Source organism: Melopsittacus undulatus, chromosome 2 (genome assembly GCF_012275295.1).
Source record: "Melopsittacus undulatus isolate bMelUnd1 chromosome 2, bMelUnd1.mat.Z, whole genome shotgun sequence".
In the NCBI taxonomy this organism is placed as follows: Eukaryota; Metazoa; Chordata; class Aves; order Psittaciformes; family Psittaculidae; genus Melopsittacus; species Melopsittacus undulatus.
Window position 1 is genome coordinate 62,177,112 of NC_047528.1, and position 25,021 is coordinate 62,202,132.

The 25,021-nt window shown below is 39.5% G+C and overlaps 1 protein-coding gene across 1 annotated transcript in view; it reads right to left on the reverse strand.

Annotated features, from left to right (window-relative positions):
• The window catches only part of LOC106023517 (opsin-3-like), a 78,699-nt gene extending 54,181 nt beyond the window's left edge, over positions 1-24,518 (reverse strand). The window contains exons 1-2 of the mRNA XM_013129619.3: positions 24,119-24,518; positions 747-1,072 (exon numbers count right to left, since the gene is read on the reverse strand). Coding sequence (XP_012985073.1) covers positions 747-1,072; positions 24,119-24,455 — 663 coding nt within the window. The 5' untranslated portion in view covers positions 24,456-24,518. The remainder of the gene's footprint in view (positions 1-746; positions 1,073-24,118) is intronic.
• Positions 24,519-25,021: the final 503 nt, after the last annotated feature.

Consider the following 25,021-nt stretch of genomic DNA (forward strand, 5'->3'; position numbering starts at 1 on the left):
TGCCCTTTTTTTCCCCCCATTTAACATCTTTAGTTAATTAATCTGAACATTTAAGAGAATTGCTTTTCAGAGATCACCTCTACACTCATTCCTTTCTTATTATTCATCATTAAATCATTTAATTACTGTCCCAAGAGCATTCAAACTTCACAATACCACACCCCTGTCAAGGTCTTTTGGAACATTCATTTTGGAATATCTGCGGTGAACCTTAAACCAGTCAGAGAACTGTCATTGTAGTTGCAGTAGTATTTAAGGAAACTTTTAAATGTGGCCTAGAATTACAGGGAGAAGCTGATCCTTAGGATAACTTTGCAAACTGCAGTAGAATTGCATTACATTAGAGTTAGGAGTCCACAGATTAAGAAGCAGAAATGATTAAAATGTCATCATGCAAAACCAGGAAGAAATGTTTTCATGGATGTCTTATTCATAGGCAGGTAAACATGTTCAGGCTTCTGTACAAATGCAACCATCACCCAGATATGATGGTTTTCCTAGAACACTCTATTTCCAAACCACAAAATCAGTATCTATATGGATGTTCATCTGATGGTTCTGACTGGATCTTCAGGAGAACTATAAAGCCTGGTGAAGATCTCCTGCCCCTTTCTTGAGGCTGTGGTCTTTTAAATTTCATTATGATTTGTTGTTTTGCTATCATCAATATTTCCAAATTTGATAGAGGGAAAATGTGACATATACCTCAGAACAGTTTGCACTATCAGTAACACTCAGCTGCTTACCTGTTTAACAGTGTAAAGGAGGCGACCATAGCAGTACATCATGACCATCACGGGGATGACCAAGCAGAATATGAAGAGACAGATGATATAGGATGTGGACTTTGCCGACTCTGAGGACCAGCGTACTGAACAGCTTGTACCTGCACCTTCTATCCCATAACTGCTCCAACCAATCAGAGGGGGCACAGTCCAGACCAGGGAGTAAATCCATGAACCACCAACTGCTAGCAATGCCTTGTGGTAGTCAGCACTGCGCTTGTTGCACAGGGTGAGTGTGCTGTAGCGTTCGTAGGACAGGACAGCCAGGGAGATCAGGGACACAATGCCTGCAATGAATCAAGCAATGTAAATGCTTAGTTTCATTATTCATTATTTCATGCTGCATCCATCTTAAACCCTAAGAAATTAGATGCTTTTCTGGTTATTACATATTTGAAGCAACAGTAAAAACTATTTCAATTATTCTGTATGCTTAAATCCTTGCAGGACTTGGTTGCTCTATCCCTTGTGTCAAATTCTGTGTAACTTGCATTTACCTTATATTGGAAGATCTTTGTACTTCAGACATTAAAAGCAGGTTCTCAGATTTAGCTGGTTTGCTATTAACCAAGGCAAATCCATTTTCACATGAAGTAATAGAATGTTGAAAAATTCCCTTGCTAAGAAATATTCAATTTTTAACATCCGTGAGCATTTTCAAATATTGCATCAACTTTTATACATGCAAAAAAAGCTTTCAATTCAAGATTGGGAATCCCAAAATGAAAGAAGTTTTTGCACTTCTGCTCCATCAGCTAGATATATCTTTAGTTCTCACCACTCAGATATGGAAACAACAAACAACCCTTGACATGACTGTGATACGGCAGATCATAATTTTATTTACATGTGCATCATATAATAAAATTTAAAAGTAAGTTAAAATTGAGCCCTAGCTGTCAGACCAGTTATATCTTCCAATTGGAGATTCAAAAATCTGGTTAGTAGGACATTTCTACTCTCTCTTCCAAGATTTGAGGTCCCGACTCCCTCTACAAATCTTCCAACAAATCTGTTAACAGAAAAGGTGATCTTCAGAGGAATTCACAGCTGTACTCCAATTTTTCCCCATTCAACTGTCATCTTTTCTTGTAGCTCCTTCCCAGGCACAGAATGGAAGTGATAGCACTAGGCTATCCAGTACCCAGGCAAAACACCCCATACAAAGGGCACAGGAGAGGATTCTCCCCAGGCACAGCATTTTGCTTCTCTTTCCCCTAAAATTCAGTGACTCCTTTCCTATTAGCTGGATGCAGGCACATTCCTGCCATCCTGACAACAATTTGCAGTTACTCTGTGCAGAGCTGGGTATGGCAAAGGACCCAGGGGGAATGAAAGCACTGCTTGCTGCAATAGGATGTCTTATTTCTCAGGGGAAGGGAAGGCAAAAGGGTGCAAGGAGAAGGCAGCTCCTGATGAAGAAAACATCTTTCTTGTTATAAAAGCCCACTACATTATTTTCTGTATATTACAGGGAAGCCAGACTTTAAAAGTAGATACACTTAGAGCTGTAAAATGACACAGCTCCACTAAATGCAACTGAGTTATGCAGTTCAGAGTCTAACTTAAAAGCTTTTTTAGAGCTAGACTATTTTAGAGGCAGAATAGACTTTCTGATTATCCCTCATCTAGTCTGATTTCCTACATTACATAGCTTTGAAAGCCTGGTTCCGTAATTCCTGCATTAAACACATATGTCAATATAGGAAAAATAAATAAATAAATAAATAAAAATAGCAGGTTCTGCACTACAGACTCAGGAACAAAGAATCTACTGCTCTCTTCTTGCTTCCAGCCCATACTTATTTATCTTCACTTTCTGAGCATTGCCACTTTCGATGCTCTTACCTGCTCACCCAAAGAGCTTCTCGCTATCAAAAGCTTTTAGCTCATGCAGGTACCTAAGGCAAAATTACAGATTTGATATTTGAAACTTAGGCCTCAATATTTCTGCATTTTAGATGAGATTGTCATGCACTAATAGAAAACAGTCTTGGCAACAAGAACTCTGTCCCCTCCCAGATGAGTGCTCTGTAGCAACCCTGTATATTCTTGCTCTACCTCTGATGGCAACAGAGTGCATAATGTCCCTATTTTGAGGAGATGGCAGGTGAGATGAACTATTGTTGAGAATACCCTTCAGTCCTGCAGGTACACTGTTGCCTACAAAACCCAAATAGGGTGTTCAAACTTCCCTAGCTCAGGGCCCTGCTTCCTGGATGGTGCTTTAGCCATTGGGTTCTCAGATCAAGTCTGAGCAATGCTGTGCAGCTGCCCAGCAGCTTCTTATGGTGTGTATTATCACAACTTACAGCATTTGTTTACACTTCCTTGTATTTTTGCCTGTTGGCCAATAGAAAAAAGATGCTCAGCTTTTCTCACACTGGAATTTATGGAATGGATCTGAAAATGACTACCCATGAATGCAAGATTGCTTGCTTTGAGACAAAGAAAAAGCCTCTTTAACTGACATATAATTAATGCTTAGTTACTAAATTGGGATCATGCTGGTGTCAGTAAAGATTAAATCAAATATTAGCAATCAGATAAAACCAGAAAAGTTGCCTTTAGATTATAACAAATCATTTTTCTTCTCTATACAGAAGAAAAAGAAGACTCTTAATTACACATCTTGGCAGGAGCCATTTCATCTTTATTCACCTTTTATTATTGAGTTCCACTGACATGACGCAAACTACATTTTTCTCTGGAGAACAATAACTGTGACCTATGGAATCCCAGGCCACAAAAGTTTAGAAAAAAGAAATAAAATCAATATTTTTCTTTTTGTCACAGTGAGACTTCAAGATCTGTGCTATACCTGAACTTTTTAATAAACACTGAAATTAACACCACTCTGCTTTGAGTTCTAATGATTTCAAGACAACAAGGGAAAAAGAAAGCACTGAAAAGGTAGCCTATAAGAGATATTAGAATAATTCAATGTTCTTTATGTACTTAAATCTGTTAAGCTCAGCTAACTTTTAAGAAAAATCTCAATATTTTGAAGAATGAAACCAGTACTTTGAAAGACAAATAAAGGCTGCAGTGAAGAGCCAAAACCAAAACAAAAATTAAACAAGTAGCTTCTTCCCCACAGTGAGATGCATTCCATTGCATTGGCTGCAAGTAATGAAAACACCTATTAACCCAGGTGAGGAAGAACCTGAAACAACAGGGGCCACACCAACCCTCTCTGTCTGCTTTGTGTGCAGTGTACACAAACTTGGGACCCTCTGTACCCCAACACTGCAGCTCTACCCAACCAAGGGTCTTTCATCTTAACACAGAAATCAAGACTGGACAAAACCAAACCAGAATGTCCATAAAGAAACAACTCTGTTCCAATACCATGGTAGGTTATCAGTTCCAATGTCACCATTTGCTAAGAATACCCTTAGCTTTTTAATATTAAAAAGTAGGGGTTTGGTTTGGGTTTCTTTTAAATCTCACTCTCACTTGATGCATTTCAGCAGATACCATAGGCCTAATTTGCTGGACTGAAACAATATTATTTCCTAACAAAGGCATTTAGTTTGACACTGGATGAAAGTTAAAAACAGGGATCAGGTGTATAACAGTTAGTGAACGAACTGCCAACAAAACCTGATTATTGCCTTGTCCTTTACGTGCTTTTCAATAGCACTCAGTATGATCTTCTCCATAATTTTTCCAGGTACTGAGGTTAGACTAACAGGTCTAACCTTTCACCCTTTCAGTCTTCCCTTTCACCCTTCTTGTAATCCAGTTTAGATAAAGTAGAATACAGCTTCTCACTTTTCATTGTGCCTACTATTTTTTGCGTATCAGACTTGTGTCATATGCATTTAACCGTTGTGGTCTTTGCCAGAAATCCTGCAGTTACCTGTATTCTATTTCACACCCTATCTATTGCAGTCATAAGAATTTGTGAGAATCTCAGCTTTAAAATAAAAAGCGATTAAAAACTTTAGACTTATGGCAGAGGAAAAGATTTGATGGTAATCTCCATAGTCTTAACCAGAAAATAAATAAAAAAATTAAGTTATAAAAAGAAAAAAGCTAATTATAATTTTAAAGCTAAGCACAATGCTTTATGCAAACATTTTGGTCTTATTTTTGCAACAGCATTTATGACTGGCTCGACTGTGTGTATGAATTTGAAATGAGTAATGTTTTCTAAAATTGAAACAAAATTAAGTTCAGGAATTGATAATCTAAATAGAATTTGCCTCCAACAAATATTTAGGGCCTTGAGCTGGTACCTAGCCAAGTAACTCCACAGGAGTCAATCACAGTGAGAAATGTAATTTGTTCTTCCAACATTTCATGCAAATACAGGAACAAAGCTGAGGTTCTCACTGAGCAGTACTGAAAAATGACATAAAAATCCACTGCAGATTGCATTACAGAAACAAATAATTATTCAAAAATTAACCATGGAAATAAGTGACTTTGAGATAAGCTGGATGTGAGGGAAAAGCCTTTCCTACACAGCAATTAGTTGCAGTGCAAGAAATTCAATTTCAAGTCATAAACCAGTATAGGCATCCATTTATAGGACTATCATCTGAGACGTTACCTACTATTTACTTTCATTTAAAGATCTTCCTGGCAGCATGACACAGAATATACTGTGAAGGACACAGCAAATCATTATGGTTTGTTCCCATGAATCCCAACATTTAGTATTAGTTTTTGCTGTTTTACACTGCATACTGATGTAGTAACTGGAAACAGGATGCAGCTTGCCAATGATCTGTAGGTTATAATAAACTGAGAATCCTAGAGATTCCATCTATACTGGGTGTTTTGACTATGAATTTAAGTGTATTTGCCCTGTTAAATCTCCTGAAGGTCATTATCCTACATCATGATTAGAGTCCTGCAGCATCACACTTGCATGGCATAATGATATCCTGCACTGTATTCTGGTTACCAAAGATCAGGGGCAATGAAAAGAAGCCAGCTGTAAGCTTAGGCACACGGAGCTTGGAGGAATGCAATGGTATTCCCTCTTCCACATGACATTAAAGCAGGAAAACTAAATCCAATTGCTCAGAAAAGGCCAAGATGATTTTATTGCACCCACTCCCCATCCAGGCTGATTTTACCCATTCACAGTAAGTCATTCAATCACACTCTCACACCCACAAACACAAAGGTCTGTGTTTTAGAGGTTTGTCCAGGACCTCTTGTGCAACAGGGAGAAGAAGGGATTCTGGCTATCAGTTTGTCAGACCTCTTGCTTACAGGTACCTCCCTGGCAACAAACTGGGGTTTTCAAGAGGCACCACTCCTGTTGAAGCCAGGCCACCCTGCAGTGGTGAACAATGAATTTGGAGATACAGCAAGAAAGAGCTGAAAGAACATTTGCAGGAATGGAGGAAACATGCTTTGATCTCCACTTAGAAATGCCATGGGCAGCAGGCAGATTGCTCAGAAATGTTATATGTTCTAACACAGCTACATTCCCTTCCCTCTAGTCCCTTAGGCTCCAGCTGCTAAATCTGCTGCTCTGTTAAGTGGAGAATATGCTGAAATTCTCTGTGGTACTGTGAGACAGCAATAAGATGCAAAAGGAAGAAAAGGGTTTTGTGACTATATGCACCCCAAACTGGGAATATTGGGGAATCCTATGCTAAGGTATCCTTCTACTGTTCTTCTGGCTGCCGTCCTTCATCACACTTGCCAAGGACTTAGAGGTAAACATCGAACAATGCAGTAAAAGCTCTCTTCAAATCAAGGCTCTTACTACCTCAATTTTACAGTTTCAAGTTTAATTCCAAGTTGTGCTGCTGAATGGTATTACATAAATATGTTATTGAGTTATACAAAACTAGTTTGATCAGTGACTCAGTGCTGTTTTCTAGGGAAATAACTTGGCTGAATTTAAATGAGAGCATTTCTGTAAGTTCTTTACAGAAGTAAAAAAAAAAACTCCACAAATCAAAGTACAACATAAACAATTTAAGCAACTTACAAGATATGACCTTTCCAACATATTTGCACTTCTGTGTTTCCTTAGAAACCTTTCTGAAAACATATCCCAGTATCATTCCTCATGGACTGTGCATGCAACACAATTGGTAGGTCTAATATTCACAAGGCAGATTTGGAAGCAGCAAGAGGGGAAAAAAAGCAACAAGATCTCTTTCTAATGGTAGCTTAATCTTCAGGTGAAATTTTATCAGCTCTGGATCAAAGTACCTTACCTAACAGCTACTACAGCACTGGAGACTTTGAGAGTGCACATGGAGCAAACTGTGTTATCATCAGCTTTGATTCCATCTTTTATATATTAGTTACTGCTAATACTGATAAGGGAAACTACTGGGCTATGCTTACCTTAAAGTCAACTTATTTCTTCCACAAAAATATAGTCATTTGCACCACAGTGATTGCTGCCATCAGAGACTTCCTTGAAGGTGAGGAGGTCAGAATATTAAAATGACAAAAGCAGAAACTTTCAAAAGCTGACTCACTTGGCAGAAGAAGGGGGGACATTTCTGTCATCTGTTGACCTGATCACTGACCTCCTCACAACATATACACTTTTGCAAAGAATCAGAAACTACTGAGGGGCACAGCATCATGGGAAGAAAGAACAAAACTTGATAACTGTTAAAAAAAAAAGTAAAGAATTATTCTGGTTTTCTTATGAGCTAATACACACTTAACTCCTACAGTCAAGGTAGTCAAGTCCTATCTCATTTATAGTCTCCAGTTTATATCTCCTCTTCTTGTGTGACACCAGAATTGCCACAAATGGCAGTGAGAATGTTGATCAACCTGCAAAGTTTGGGATAGGCAGCCCAGAGTGAAGCAAACTCAGCTAACAGTACATAGTTATATTAGTCAAGTTGGTTAACAACTTCCACAGCCACTAGCGCTGGGGGGAAAGCAGCATCAAATGAGCAAATTGGAGAGACAAGTGAGAGATTGTGAGTATGAAATTTTACAAAATCATTTTTATCATGGGTTTCGGTGGGTGTTTTGGTTTTGTGGGTTTTGCTTTGTTTCTTCATTTCTTAAGATAAGAAGCACAACTGAATATTCAAAGAGGTGCAAACAGGTGTGGAGAGTGGCAGACACAGGGGCCTGTGGCTGTTCTTCCTTCCCTGCTCCTTCCCCCTGGAATATTACTCACTTTAAACTTTTCCCTCACAAACAAAAGGAGACACATAATTTATCAACCAAAATCCAGCTCTCAACAGATTTTGGTGGAAGACCCCAAACATTTCCAGAGTTAAAAAGAAAGCCCACTGAACCTAAAGGACTTGCCAGAATTAAGATGGATAGACTGAAAGTGAGCACTGGCCTTGGTGGACAAACAGCCAATACTAGCCTGACTTGCTTGAACTTTACAGCTCAGTATCTACATTTCAGTGAATAAACAAATCCTAATAAATTAACCTATGAGATAGCAAATCACAGTGTGAATATGGCAGCTCCTGATAAATTCAGTGCCAATATAAATTATACAAACTGCAGAGAAGTGCATAAATGCCTCAATAACTGATAGAAGCAGCTGAGAATGGGATGTGCTCCCAAAACACTATTGGCTGTATTAGTATATGCCTATTAAATATTTATAATAGGCATAGAATATACAGTAAAAGCAATCAAATACTCTTGCATTTGGTGACTTATTCTTTGAATACTCCCATGTTCTAGTGATCATATCACCATTTTCTTTGGATTTTTAAGGCATTAGAAACATTTCTACTTATTTGAAATAGAGAAAATATTTCCCACAATCATTTGTTACCCATTAGAAGTTACAACCAGTTTTTAAATGCTGGCAGTCTCAGCTTTCAAAACACAGGCTACTTCAAATATCAGCAATTCACTTTGACTAGACATAAATGCAACAGTAGCTGTTTATTTAATGCCTGTAATTATTTGTTTCTTTTGCATAGATGACTTCTAGTCATGAGTCCATTAGAGAAGGTAATCATTCCTTTCCCTAAAGAATTCCCTTCCTGCTTAACTCTGATGGGAGTCACAGTTTAACTCTGTGCTTGAAAGAAATCACTGCAAAATCACTGTTGCATTCAAGCCTGCTGGGACAAATCTGACAGCAAACATTACTGGCCCTGTTCAGTAAACCTTCCCTGCTCTTTTCTCAAGAGTCATTTCTGTTTCCACTTTCCGTTTCCCTTCCTTCTGTGTTTGGTGATATCTTCAATACAGATAGCATGTATTACTTTTAATAGTAGAGAATTATTTGGTTTATTCTTTCTTTCCCCCGTTGCTGAATTTTTAAATATATCACAGTGTTTTAATGGTGACCTTAATTCTTAGCTATATCTTGTAACTTAATATGTATCACTGAGTAGTACTATGCTTTTCTGCTGTTATTGATATGTTTATCTATCAACCAACCAGCCAACTACTCCTAGTGGTATAAATACAGTAAAAAACTCCCTTTTGCATCAAAATACCAGCATAGCAAAAAAAAAAAAAAAGAAAACAAAAAACAAACAACCAACCCAAACCCAAACCTGAATATTAATGTTGCTCTCACTTTCCATTCATTATGCAGGATCCCTCTGCATTCTGGAAAGCAGGCTAGCACTTGCAGATTCCGCCTCCTAAATCATCTGCCTCCTTATCAGTGTATTTATCCAGCTGCCGTAAGGAATCAGAATAAAATACACTGTCAGCACTAGATGGAGCTCCTGTACAGCAACATCTCAAGAGAAATCTGGGGCTTGTGTGCCTGTGAAAGCAGGCATGGATGTACAGTGCTAGCATAGTAGGAGGATGCTCTCAGGGCACCACTGCAGCAGCCCCATGTCCACACATGTCCATACTCCACTGTCCTCCAGAGCCCCCATCTCCAGCCAGGAGTGCTCCTTTACTTTCCAAACAGGCACACATCCCCAGGACCTCCCTTTGTGCTGAGCATCTGCACAGACGTAATACATAGCATGTAGTCTCAGGGTTTTCCTACCTAAGGGTATAGTACCAAGTAAGGCTAGAGGTTAAATTACAGTATATTATCATCTGCCAGAGGCAAGCTTCCACCACAGCACACCTAGCTAACTTCCCTCCTACAAGCCTGTGCTTTTTCACTGAATGTAACTGCTCATTTTTAATAACAAAGGTATATTTCTAGAGATTTTAAAATGATTCTACCATCTGCTTTTTTTTCAGCAGTTACTATTCCTAGGGAGGGAACATATTTTATAAATATATTTCTCTTTATAAAGAGAAATATTTACTCTTCAGAGTCAGTTTTCTGTCATAAGGTGTAGTGGATGAACTGTTTGTTATAATAATTGCTGTTAACTGGTCAATAAGTAGTCATACCTGATAATATGAACAGAGTGTAAAAATATGTAGATCAGTCTTTACATGGCCCTTGGGCCAACATGTTCTGATGGAGTTTTACAATCCAACAACCTCACATGCTACTGAGGTGGGATGAAACAGTACAGAGGGCTGCACCTACCTCCACCCAAGATGACTTTGCTTGCTAAAGGATATGCAGTGAGGAAAAGCAGTATTAACCCTTCAGAAGGACCTTAGAAGAGATCTTTTCTACATCCATTAAGACATAGTTTGTAAATGATGCAGACAGAAATCCTTCGCAGTGTATTTCATCCAGCAGATGAGTCTACTCTGCAGCACTGGGTAGATTGGTGGAAATTGCACTACAGAATATAGTAGTGGATGTATACGAAGGTATGACATGTTGGGACAAGCATGAGGGAAGCCATGCCTTGCTAATTCAGAAGTCCTTGGCAGTGCCATGCAGACAGGGATGATACATTCAATAAAGCCTACTTGGATTTCCAAACAACTTTGACTAGCCCAGGATAGTAAGCTGCCTTACAATAACAGAAATCTTCACATGGATAAATAATTGATTAGAGGCAAAAAATAAAGAACAGGAGAAAATAGTTCTCTCAGTGGAAACTGCCTAGCAAAGTCCCCTATGGATCTGTGCTAGGCCCTGGGTTATTTGTCACATGAATAGATTGTCTGGAAGAGATAGCAATGAGTGAAATTTGCTGATTATACTACACTGAATAACTCCAAATCAACAAAAGCTAACTGTGAAGTACTGCAGAACAACCTCATGAAACACTCACTGAGCAGACGAAATGCAATACTGATGTAAACTGCCATATGTGGAGAAAACCAGTCACAGCTTTAAATATACAGTGATTGTTTCTGACTGACTTACTGCTCTGCAAAGAGACTTACAATAGACAGTTTTATGCAAACCACTTCCACCCAGCAGCAATGCTCAGAAGCATTTAGGAAGCAAACATCAGGGCACATTAGAGAAGGAAAATGGAGGAAAAAAAACTCAGAAAATGTGAAAAGGTGGATGAGGGAATATTATTTAGAGTTTCTCATAATACAAGAACTGGATTTTCAAATGAAATCATTAGGTTGCAGCCCAAATTACAGGAGAAGGTACTTTCCTTTGCATAGTACATAGTCAATAAGTGGAATTCCTTGATATATTATATCAATATATATATTATATATTAATTTTACAGGGCTCACAACAGCAAAGCAGCCTGGGAGATAAATTCAGGAAGACCCAGACTGCTGGGACTACACACTGCAAAAATATCATTGGATGCTGAAGGTTATCCTAACTTTAAGTTTAGAATTCTAGACACATTAACTAAATATTTAGTACATGAATACACAACCCTCTGCAAGGCACAACTCTGATTTAGTTGTCGGTAAGAAGAAACAATTACAGCACAGTCAGAGGCCATTACCTGCTTGTATCTACTATTAATATTTCTTTCCCAAAAGTCTGAGGGCCCCCAACCCAATAAAAGATATTAATACCTGTAAAGCTCTACTCATTCTCTTGCTCAAATTCCTTGTTAAACACCCTTTGATGCACTGATCACTAGAGAAAAACTGTTATATAGAGCAAACCAGATGGTGATACATCTACTACTCCCATCACAAACAATATTAAGCTATGGCTTTGTATTTCCTCACAACCTGCTTTCTACCCATTAGGAAAAGCCCATTTAAATACTGACTGGCATATTTCTCTGGCAGCCTTTCATCCTACTCCTCTGATGCAGTTTTTGCCTCTCACAAGGATATTAAATAGAAATACACTTTCAGTTTTAAGAAGCACATGCAGTAAAGCAATCCTCAGCATCCACAGTGTTTCTGGTCCTCAGCCCTATCACGCTACCACAGGTTCCCTCTTTAAAAACTGAGCAGATCAAAACCAGAGCAAAATTTGATAGTTTGGATAAATTTAGGCAAACTGCTTGGATTTGTTACGAAGACTTAAATGGAAAAGAGCTGTTTTGTGCACCGTAGTCAGTGCATGGAACATACATATAGAACACACCCAAATACCACATAGATACTCTACCCTTTCATTAAGAGGCAGAATTATAACGCTTCATCCCTACCATATTACTTCCTACCCTAAAACTGTGCTTAATTAACTCCTGCTGAACTGTCAATGAGGTAGATGGCTTAGCTGCACGGATGGCTATCAGCCTCCTGTATGGTGCTTGCTCTCCTGCCGCAGGTGGAGAGGAAGGCAGTGCTCCTGACCACAGTGCGAGATCCCTGCTCCAGGACACGCTGCTTGTGCTGCCCGCTGTGCAGCATGCTAACAGCTTGGATAATTTCATTAGGATGATTAAATGTGTCAGTGTAAAGAGATCCCCTGGCAATTTCTTAAACAGACCTGAACGCAGAAGAGAAGTTACCCACAAATTGTAAATCTGGCAAACAATAATGCTTCAGTGTGCATATGCACATAAGAATTAAGTCTAATGCAGATCCAGTGGTGTTTGACCATTGCATGCTCTAAAATTTTCATAAGAACAAGTAGATTATCTGTGTTTTTTGTAAGATTCATGCCATTTCTTAGCTCAAAGCAAATCTTGCCAGATGTTAGCATGCTATTTCAATACTCTCAGAGGTCTGTATTAGACTCAGACAACACTTAGATACCAAGCAATAAAATGTCACATATGTGAATTAACTAATGGTTTTGAATCTTGAAAATTGTTACAATCCTAATCTAAGCAAAGCTTTACATTGCCGTTGATTTTTAAAGATTTTTAATCTACTTCTCATGAAGAATTTTCACACTCAAGTCCATTTTTTCCCTACCTTTTCAGCACATAGCTTTTCATCAATCAACACATCTAAAGCCTGCTCCCTTTGATCCCTTCTTACCATAGCTATCTACCACTTCTGCTGTGCATTGCATTAGTGAAACCAATAGGAACAATAGAACAATAGAAAAAAGAAAAAAAAAACACAACAACCAAAACAGAGTAGAAAATACAACTGAAAACGAACACTAGAAAATTAGCACCTACTGAACATCTGCCTCTGATAAAACACTACAAAATGTGACTGGAGCACCTCCCATATGAAGACAGGCTGAGAAAGTTGGGGCTGTTCAGCCTGGAGAAGAGAAGGCTGCGTGGAGACCTCATAGCAGCCTTCCAGTATCTGAAGGGGGCCTACAGGGATGCTGGGGAGGGACTATTCATTAGGGACTGTAGTGATAGGACAAGGGGTAACGGGTTGAAACTTAAACAGCAGAGGTTTAGACTGGATATAAGGAAGAAATTCTTTACTGTTAGGGTGGTGAGGTACTGGAATGGGTTGCCCAGGGAGGTAGTGAATGCTCCATCCCTGGCAGTGTTCAAGACCAGGTTGGATGAAGCCTTGGGTGATATGGTTTAGTGTGAGGTGTCCCTGCCCATGGCAGGGGGGTTGGAACTAGATGATCTTGAGGTCCTTTCCAATCCTAACTATTCTATGATTCTATGATTCTATGATTTACAGCTTACCGCCAGTGAGTCGCCTTCTGCATTGTGGTTGCCATACTTGTGTAAGGAGGAGCAAAAGTTTGTAGCTGGCCATAGGATGAGATTGTACTTCAAACATATTGACATCTCTCTGTGAAACAGCTTTAAGAAACCACAAGCAGGAGATATTTCTAACGTAATCTTACCACATTTTGGGAAGATTTGTTGGATGGAATTGCCCAGAGCCATTGAGCCTAATGCTGACAGCTGGCACTGGAAACTTTCAGCCACAACAAATGAAGTCTTACACTGTTATAACAAAGTAGTTTTAAAGATAGTGCCCAAGTGATCTTGATTAAGGCATTACAATCTGGATGGGGACGGCAGGGGAGTCAAGCAGGCCCAGGTAACCTGAGACTTCACCCTTGTATGAGGTGAATGCTGGCCCATTGCCTCCCCTGATCTGCGTTAGCCCAGGACAACATGGGGAGAGAGACAGTTCCCAAGCCTGTCAGGGGTCAAAGCACAGGGACACTCCAAAAACAGTAATGGTGGGATGTCAGGGGGAAGAAGCAGCCCATGGAGTGGTGCTCCCTTGCATTTTCTGTCTGAAGGTATCAGATGTTCCTCCTGTCTGTATGAATTATAGAAAAATTTCCAGCAAACAGAGGTCATTTTGACAGAATTTAAATGATCCAAGCAACTCACAACAAAAACAAACCCACAAACCTTCCAATAATCCAAGCCTGTTAGCTGTGATTTCACATGGGAGTCATGTCAGCTGTGGAATCATAACAGAAACATTAAATGGTTTGCAAATCAGTAGAGGCTGTAGTTTATTAACTTACTAGACATTTACTGAATCTCCACTTGAAGAAAGTTTCTCAGCTAGTGTTGATACCTAGAAAAATACAAACAGAATAGCTCCAGCTTCTGAAAAAACTTATCTTTTCATGTCAGCACACTCTTTTAACAAACTATTGCTAATTATTATTTACTCGTCTTAATAGACTTGTCTAATTAGAAAAAGTGGCAAAAACATTTAACAGTGAAGATTAGTTACAGCTGAGAAAAAGGGGAAAAAATGAAATTTATAATTATTACCTATTACTGTTATTATTTGGAGCTATGCCAATAGTCTTGTATTCCTTTTATCACTGAAAAGCCTGTAAGTATTCATTTGCTTACTAGACTGGAAGATGTAGCATTCCGCTTAAATGCTTCCAAAAAAAGGAACGGATATAGAAAATTAATGTCATCAGTTAAGAAAAAGCCACTAGGAATATAGCTTGGACTTAAATAGCCAGAGATAATATCCTCTCTCTGGTACAATTCAGGGACTGCAAGGGAAATGTTAAAGTTTTGCAAAAAAATGGTCAAATTCTGCTCAGATATGTCAGCACACAGTTGCTCTTAAAGAGTTACTAGAGACTATTAAACACAGAGTTAAATGGAATATGATAGAATAGCTTTTCACAACCAAAATATTTCACTCTCTAATATGCTTTTTTCTATGGAATATTGTTTATGTACTGGGCTCCAGTTTATTTCATTTTGCACGCTGAAGGACCAGAAAGTTAAATATATTTTAATAATTACTTCTTAACATGGTTTCTGTTTTTTCCTGAAGTAATACAAAACTGACATCAGGCACAGCACTTCTTGGGTTAATGCCAGGACCCAGGATTAAGGAAAAGGGCCTGCAAATGCAAATGATTAAACTGAACTCTGACAGAAATGCTGTTCCATCATCTCCAACACAGCTTACAGCCACAACCTTTTAGAATCAATTCACTGTCAGGATAATTTTGCAAGAAATATGAGAGTTTAATCTCTTATTCTGGGTCTCTATGTAAAGTCATGATATTCGCTTGCTCCCTTGCCTAAAACACTTAGTGTTCTGCAACATATGGCCATAACATAGAGTGATGTCCCAGAACCAGAAGTACGCAACTGAACTGCAAGCATGACCATTCAATAAGGAAGCATAAACCATTGCAAAAATTTGAAGTCACTTGCACATGCACAGAAACAGACTTTGGGCATGGGCAGAACATTTTTATACATGGGCATCTGACAACCACACACAAAAATGACAAAGAAATTACTGATTTCCTCACAGAATTCTTCTCTCCTTCTGCCCCTCTTTCCAGGACACGTACACAAGCTGCTATCCACCCTGCATTGTTGGTATCTCTGCATGTTTCCTACTTTCTTTTGGTCAGGCACTAGGAAAACAGAGTCCAGATTATCACACAACAAAGCACAGCAGAAAACATTAAGGATGACAGCCAAGGGAAAACATGATGACTCAACCTACATGTGGCTGCTGATTCAAACTGAGGGTACCTGGGGATCAGTGACCTGAGCCATGTGCTGCAAATTCTGCTGTGCTGAAAGCTGGGAGGGGTGAAGAGGAGGGAAGCGTGGGGGGGGGGGGTTCTAGTGCACCCCACAGCCCCACTGCAGTATGGCGTAGAGATAGGGCGCACCTGGGTCTGCTCAGACCAGGGGAGGGAGAAGTAACTATGCCTGTTGATACAGACACTCACTGTACACCATGGGATCTGACCTAACACTGCATCAACATCCAGAGTGTGCAACAACTTAAAAAAACAGGCAAACTGAATGACAGCTTAGGTGATCCTCTGCCACAACAAAGGCAAAACCTTCTCTTACCTTTAAACCAGTGTTAAGACATCTACCAGAGTGAAGTGTCTTATTTCAAGAATAATGCTCAAAGCACATTAGGTCTTCCACTTCCCCTTTCTCTGCACAGCATGATTCCTTTTTTATCAGGTTTTCCAAAACTTTTGCCCAAACTGACTCCTTACTTCAAGCACTTGAATTGAACACAGAAGCCAAATACTTGTGCTCTACAAATTATCTGTATTAAGACCAAATAGGATTTTCCATACATGATGAATGTTGGATCTTAAGCTCTGACAGAGAACTGAACAACTCTTCATGGAAACACAACAAATACTCTTGGACAACAATTCCAAGTGATTAGAGCATTGTATGGCATTTAATGCCTATAGGAACTAGATATAAACCAAGAAATAAACCCAACATCCAGGATGAAGACCCTGAAGTAGAAAGGGAATTATACGCAAAAGTAAGAAAACGACTAAAAGACAGAAGGATCAATAAGCATGCTACTTGTGAGGGTCACCTCATGACTCCAGAGAGCTACAGAGAACATACCTACCCCTGAGCTTGGGCTCCTTTCATAACCAGTGGAGATAAGGAGGCACTTAGAGGGCACAGCTCGTATCATAAGAGAGCATCTCACATACGCCAGACAATTTGCATGCTGGCACTACAAATCTGGTTTTCCATTGGTTGTAAAAGAAGCCAGTGGGGGATTGGAAAGTGTCTGGTTTTAGTCAGATGATTCCCATCTGTTTCTAAGGGGTTCAGAATTTCATTTTCCCATGTAAATATGAAGAGTATAATAAGGTGTTTTTAAGATTTGGTTTTATTTCTCATTACCCTACTCTGGTTTTATTAGTAGTAAACAGATTTCCCCAAATGGAATCTGTTTTGCCCATGACAGTAACTGGTGCATAACCTCTCCCTATCTTTATCTTGACCCAGAAGCCATTCATTATATTTTCTCTCCCCTATCCAGCTGAGGAGCGGAGTGATAGAGCAGCTTTGGTGGGCACATGGCTACCATCCAGGGTCAACACAGAACATCAGCAGAGCATTTCCAGTATGCTAGAAGTCTGTACTCTAAATTTAATTACCTTAGTTTAGTGCAATGAGTCTAAACTACAACTTGTATAATTAAGGTAAAAGATTAAGAAAAGAATTACTTGTTAATAGTCACAAGACAGCTGACATTTCAAACAAAATCACAACCAGCTCAATTCTCATTCTGCATGTTTTCTGGCAGTTTACAAGGGAATAAATCAATAGCTGCTTTAAAGTGGCTGAAAAGATTATGTAGTTGAGCACTATGGGTTTTCTAGAAAGCTTAATTTTAAAAGTCCTAATTTAGATAAGTCCTTGGCTTATCAACAGATAAAAAGACACATATACACACCTTACTTCAGTTAGAACAGATTTACAAACATAGCCCTTTCCTGCATCCTAGACAGACAGGACACTATGCAGGAAGACATGGACTCAACTCAGAGTTTTCATGTGGTTTAGGCATCTCTCTGTTCTCTTGCATAGTCATGTTCACTTACACAACACTTACCTGAATTAATCTTTTACAAAGAAATAATGGCATCAACTTCTCAGGCAAACAGCCAAATACCTTAACTACCCTGAATGCTGCGGAAGAGAAAACAACCAACAGACAGTTGAAAACATGAGCCAAGACTTCAGCAGTCACAAAAATATCCTTGATGGTGATGTGTCATGAAACTTTTCCAGCATTAGAATCTCGTGTTGAAATTCCTAAGCCAGAGACAGCTTCATCTTTCCCATATGTATTAATCTATTTACTATTTAATCCTGATACGGCATTGCATAAAGTAGCAATTCTGAAAATTAACTCCAGAAGTGATCTGAGCCCAAATTATGCCTGTCATACATGTTTGGGAAGTCTACATTAGTGCTAGTATCTTGGGAAAAGATGAAATGTTTTGTAAAGTTTTCATCTGTCCAGAGATTTGAAATGTTTAATAAGGCAGTGGAGAGTTTATGCATAAGATGGTCAAAACTGCGTTACATGCTTCATCTTAAGATGACATATCACTTTGTGTATATATGGACTCTATGGGAGTGTGTTATTAAATAATGGATTTTTACTACATTAAAATCTAATGCTTAATAATTTCATTATATATTTAACAGTTTTTATTTCAGCTTGCTTGCAGAGTTTACACAGAGTTCAGCTTGGATAATGTGTCCTCACTCCCTATGTCCCTTTCCGTGTTTGCTTAAATGTATAACAATGAGCCTGTCAAACTGCAGCTAAGCAGTGGGCAATGGGAGCAAATTTAGCAAATCCATCCATTTACTCAACTTAGTGGCATGTGCAGTTTCCTCTGCAGTGACCTACTTGACAGAGATGCAAACATGCACAAGCACCAGGGTAAAATCATTTATGCTGGGAACACCAGAAGCTGTTCCTCCTTTAACTCCATCCCTAGTGCTCCCCCAGATCAAGGCCTACCCAGCTAGTATTCTTCCATAGTAGGTCTCACAATATTTCATGTTTTGCTTAAAATCCCCATTGCATGCTTACTGATCAGCATCTGTACTTCCCATTAGCTTCTAAAATGTCTGCTATGAATAGTTTGAAGTCACAAAGCAGATGTGTGGAAAGCCACAAGCAAATAAACCAAACAACTACACTTTGTTCATATTTTTTTTCACTGGGCCCATGGCAACTCCCTGGTGACAGTTCTTGGGTCATGGCTTTTAATTGCCTGGGGTAGGCAATGTATTGCTAAGTAAAGAAATTACAGCTCAATTCTACAGTGAGCAACATCAATGTACATTGCACTGTCAATACTGCTGAGAGAAGAATCAAATTTGCTTTCCAGATCACCTTCCAGAGCAATAGCTACTTGAAGTATTGTGTGCAGTTCTGGTGTCCTCAACATAAGGAGGACTTGGAACTGTTGGAACAAGTCCAGAGGAGGGCCACAAGGATGATCAGGGGACTGGAGCACCTCCCATATGAAGACAGGCCGAGAAAGCTGGGACTGTTCAGCCTGGAGAAGAGAAGGCTGCGTGGAGACCTCATAGCAGCCTTCCAGTATCTGAAGGGGGCCTACAGGGATGCTGGAAAGGAACTGTAGTGATAGGACAAGGGGTAACAGGTTCAAACTTAAACAGGGGAAGTTTATATTGGATATAAGGAAGAAATTCTTTACTGTTAGGGTGGTGAGGTACTGGAATGGGTTGCCCAGGGAGGTTTGTGAATGCTCCATCCCTGGTGGTGTTCAAGGCCAGGTTGGACAGAGCCTTGGGTGATATGGTTTAGTGTGAGGTGTCCCTGCCCATGGCAGGGGGGTTGGAACAGGATGTTCTTAAGGTCCTTTCCAACCCTAACTATTCTATGATTTAAAAAAAATATAAAGACACTTCAGAAAATAGTGATCTCTCACCATGCATTACATTTGAAACAAATCTCAGCTTCCTAATTTCACTGGCTCAGGTTTCACCCAGGCCACAGACCTGGGGATAAACCTGCACTCTCAATTGGTTTAAAAGAAAAAGATGAAGGTTTTCATAGCATCACAAAACAAAGTGTGTGTATGTGTGTGAAATAACCAGTTCTTCTCAGAAGCCCTTTAAGAACAAATTGCATTTAAAAATATTTTAACAGTTTGAAGTTGGTTTAGGTGTGGTTTTTACATCATCAAATACCAAGCCATGAAGATCAGAATCACAGAATCATAGAACTGTTTGGTTTGGAAGGGACCTTCAAAGGACACCTCGTCCAACCCCCCTGCAATGAGCAGTGACATCTTCAACTAGGTCAGGTTGCCCAGAGCCACATCCAGCCTGACCTTGAATGTCTCCAGGAATGGCGCATCCACCACCTCTCTGCGCAATCTGTGCCAGTATTGTACCAACCTCATTGTGAAGAATTTTTTCCTCACATCCATCTTGAATCTCCCCTTTTTTAATTTAAATTAATTTCCCACTTAAAATTTCCTCATGATCTAGGAAAATACTGCAGTTAAAAAAAAAAGGCACATACCTTCATTTGGTACAAGAGAGTGCAATTCTACTGAAGCCAGTGAACTTACTCTAACATCATCTGAAATTCAGGCCCTATACTGATGTTTATCATAGTAGGATAGGATCTATCCCATGAGGAAAAAAAGGAACATATAAGAATATTTAAGTGTTTATTCTAACAAAGCTTGATGTGACACATCTCTGTTCGTGACCCTGAGAATTAGTACCATTTCTCTTAGCCTTGGCAGACCAAAATCAAACATGAGGCACAAACAAGGGTAAGCTAATTTTTTGCAAATAAAAAGTATATATACTTTTTATTTTTTAAAGAATAGCTAAGGGATTGTAAAAAAACTGTAAATAAAAAAAAAAGTTCTCTTCCCAGCCTATACAGATTTGCCATTTGTGTTTCTACATCCTCCTTTTATACAGTAGCCTCATATAGTATTTCGTAGTCTTTGTGGCTTTTTCATTTATGTTTATAAATCCAACCAGATTTGCCACTCAGAAGGTAATCACAGTGGTCAGGCAAAATGCTATGATCTAAACTGGACTACTTAGGTGTCAAAAATCCTCTTGCTGACAAAAAGCTTCCTTACCCTTGGTAACTACACTGCTCTATCAGTGAAGTCTTAAGCCACCAGGTCAAGAATATACTTCACTTTCTGTCTCTTGAGTTTCTAAATCACTTTGGTAATCTTTATACAATTTTTCCAAAGTCAGCAGAAGATAATTAAAAGAATCCTAAAATGAAGGAGATGCCATTTGTTTATTCTTTTAGTAACAATACCTGTAGTCTCAATAAAAAACTCACAATTCTCTCATGTCACTTTCCAGTAGCCTTAAAAAACATTAACCATTCCATTCGATGGCTCCTTGTTCAGTCTGTGGTGCTTACAGCACACATGATAGTAACCCAAGCATTTTGTTTTCAAGTGCTATAAAGACCTAGAAAAACCATCATCACACTGCACACCTACCATAGATCTTTTCCAGCACACTCTAGAGTACAAAAAAGTACAAAACTCCAACCCCCCCCGATGCATAATGGTATTTATCAGCAGATAGAGTCTGTCTATAGAGACACATAAATGTTAGGAAACCTGCTACTATTATTTGCTTTTACTTATTTTCCAGTGAACATTTTTTAACTCTGCAAGCAGACTTCCTCAGTATGCCCTTTACATACAATAATGAAACAAAAAATGTCGTGAGTGCTGCAAGACTTTGAGAAAAGAATTGCAAAATCATTCCTCTAACACTGTCATGAAAGGTTTCCACATGCACAATTCAACAACCACCTGCTTTTAGCCTGCCTCAGCCACCCAGACACTCGGCCAACAGCAACACCACCACTCAGAGCAGCTGAGGTCACCTTTGGTATTCTGGGGTTTCTGGTTTTGTTTGCTTGCTTGTTCCTTGATGATCTAATCAATTTTAAGAATTATAGCAGAAACTCTCATATGAACCCTGGTATCACAACAGCACAGAAATCTGCACTCCTGCCATCCATCTGATTTACACAGGAGATCTGACTTAAGAATTATTCCATAAGAAAGTCACCCCATGAGAAATGTATCTATTTACTGGTTTAATTCCAGTTGCCCAGGTTGTAATACACAGATATCCTGACATAAACCAGCAGGCTCAAAGGGCACCTTCAACATGCTTTTATATCTAATCCCTTAAACGCATACCTTTTTTCCCCTTCCCTTCAAATGTTATTCTCTCATCCCACACCTAAGTAATAAAAAAGGCAGCTAAATCAAAGGATAGAGAAAAACCAGTCCTAACCTCTTTCTCCTCTAGAAGACTAATCACTGAAATATTGCAATTCATAAAATTCACAAAAATGGAAATTAAATGTGCAAGGAGAAAACATCTCATCTTGCTCTGCACAAACTAAGCCAGAATCATAGAATCACAGCTTGGTTTGGGCTGGGAGGGATCTTAAAGCTCATCTAGTTCCAAGCCCCCTGCCATGGGCAGGGATACCTTCCACTAGACCAGGTTGCTCAAAGTCCCATCCAACCTGGCCTTGAACACTGCCAGGGATGGGGCAGCCACAACTTATTCCAAAAGCAGCCTGTCAGAACAAGCCAAGGTATTGTTGATAATGGGTTCTATTTTTGGAAGGCCAAAGTCAATGCTTTTACTGCTGGCTCCTGACATCTCACTTTGGGCTAAGCAGCAGATTTCCCAGGGGAAGCTGCCAGGCTGAGTTAAATGTCATCAGTGGAGCACACATTTGAGGAAGAGAAGGGGACCAGGGATCACACCATTAGAAATAACAAGAGCTTATAATTCAGGTAGAAAATGTGGGTTTGGATCTGCAGTCTGACTCTACATCCAGGGCTGTGGGAGCACTTCTTGTTCCAAAGTGCCAGCACAATACATACTGCAGCTCCAGGGTGGGAGAAGAGCTAGGGACGCACTGGGTCCAGTCCTAGCGCCTGAGGCATCAGAGAAAGGAGATAGAGCAAGAGGGAGCCATGCCAGGTCCTACAGTCTGGGTGAGATAAGGATCATGTCTAGATGTACACCCACAGGTCACTTTATGCTTTAGTAGACTTTTTTTTTTGAGCACAGGAATAAGTGCAAGCACTGCTTGGCAATGTAATTCTTAGAGCGATGGGACACCTCAGAGGGATGATGGCTGCCCTCTAACTGTGCTTTTTCTTTTATCTTGATTTAATAACTAAAACAGTTTTTAGTTAAAACACTTGAAGATAGCAGCACAAAAGCTGGTTGCATGAAAAGTTTTGTCTGGACAGGGGAGGAACACAGAACACTGCTTTATGCTTTGATGCACACTATTTCCAACAAATCAAAGTATGACTTAATTTGCTATTGAACATGCAAGAATGTAATTTTAAAATAAAGATTTTGCTTTGGGGGAAAACAGAAAGCATCTAATGATGAAAACTGTCATTATCTGGGACATGAGGGAATTTATATTATAGACTGATAGATAATTACAAATGGTAAATGGATTACTTTCGGGAGGCTTTGTTAACAACAGAAGCAGAACTGAAAGGCCTGTAGTTCAGTGTTGGCATAGATTATCCTCAAAAAAGAGGGAAGCATTATGTATGTTCATGTACTTATTCAAACTCCTTCCAGTGGCTTGTCTCTTTCTAGATGCCATTTCTGGATCTTACAAACAAATAATTTTTATTAATGTGTATATATTTATCAGATCTGTTTACTCTTTCATAAAGTCTGTTGCTAAAGTATGCTAAAAGAGCATAAAAGAACTTGGGGGTACTGATTGTCAGCCAGCTGAACATGATGCAGCTCGTGCCCAGGCAGCCAAGAAGGCCAACAGCATCCTGGCCTGTACCAGCAACAGTGTGCCCAGCAAGGCCAGGGCAGTGATCATACCCCTGTACTTGGCACTGGTCAAATCCTGTGTTCATTTCTGGGTTCCTCGGTACAAGAGAGACATTGAGGTCCTGGAGCAGATCCAGAGAAGAGAAACAAAGCTGGTGAAGGGTCTGGAACACAAATGTGATGAGAAAGGGCTGAGGGAACTGGGGTTGTTTAGTCTGGAGAAGAGAAAGCTCAAGAAAGACCTTACCACTCTCTACAGCTATCTGAAAGGAGGCTGCAGCAAGGTGGGGGGTCAGCCTCTTATCTGAAGTAAGAAGTGGTGAATATTTTCAAAAAACATGTAGATGATGCCCTTATGACATTGTTTAATGGTGGATTTTGTAGTTCTGAGGTAATGGTCGGACTTGATGATCTTAAAGATCTCTTCCAACTTAGTTGATTCTATGATCCTATGCATTTCATTTGTGATTGACCATAACAAAACAATAAAGACATCCTTCCGTTTACCACAGAGAAGCAGCGAGTGCACTGATCAAGTTGCTTCATGTACCAGTGCTAAAAATAAAAGAATTATCACTGAACTCTTACCAAAGCAGGAGTTGACAAAGCCATACCATCTACAACCATGCTCCCCTCCAATCCATTTACCATGGATGTTAGATGCAAAACTAAGGGTAGTGCCAGAGATGCACACTAACATGTCACTGATACTGATGTTCATCAGAAGCATGTTGACTGGGTTACGGAGGGTTTTAAACTTGCAGAAGAGGATGAGGACAATCAGGTTATTGAAGAAACCAAAAATAAAGATGAACCCAAGAAAAACAGCTACTATTATGTGCCCACTTCGTGTAAGGCCAGCCCTTGTCTCAACAGGATCTGTAGATGCACCAAAGCTCAGGTTGTATGTCCAAGTGTGGTTCATTTTGGACTCTGACACAGATCAGTAAGGGCAGTGACAACACTGTGCTGAAATCCTCCAGCAGTTTCCCAGATGCATTCCTCCATCACAGGTCAAATCATCTCAGAATCTTGCAGTCTTCACTCAGCTGAGATACATCTTAGATGGTTAGGCAAGTGTGAAATAACAGTATGGCAGCACAGGAGTGCTTTCCTGCACTGTGCCTTTCCAGTGGTCAGCTCTGTAGCTAACTCCAGGGCAGCACAACCAAGAAAACAATCACCTCAAGTTCATCTCTACTATTGTTCATGTTGATCCTTTCTGAAGCTCAGAATGGAAGGTGTATTAAAAAGGTGTTTCAGCATGTTCTCCTTCAGAGCAAATGGACAGCTCTTCCATCAATGGGCAGATATTGTCGTTTCCTCTGACAATGGGTGTTTTTCTGAAAATACAGAAGGAAACAAAAGTAAAATCAATTCTTTCCATATGAAGACCAAACAGTAGGTACATAATTTACTAACAGTTTCTCCCTTTTCAACCTGTAAGAAAGACTTCTAGTCTTTTCAGTTTTTTCTGTTTTTCAACAGAAA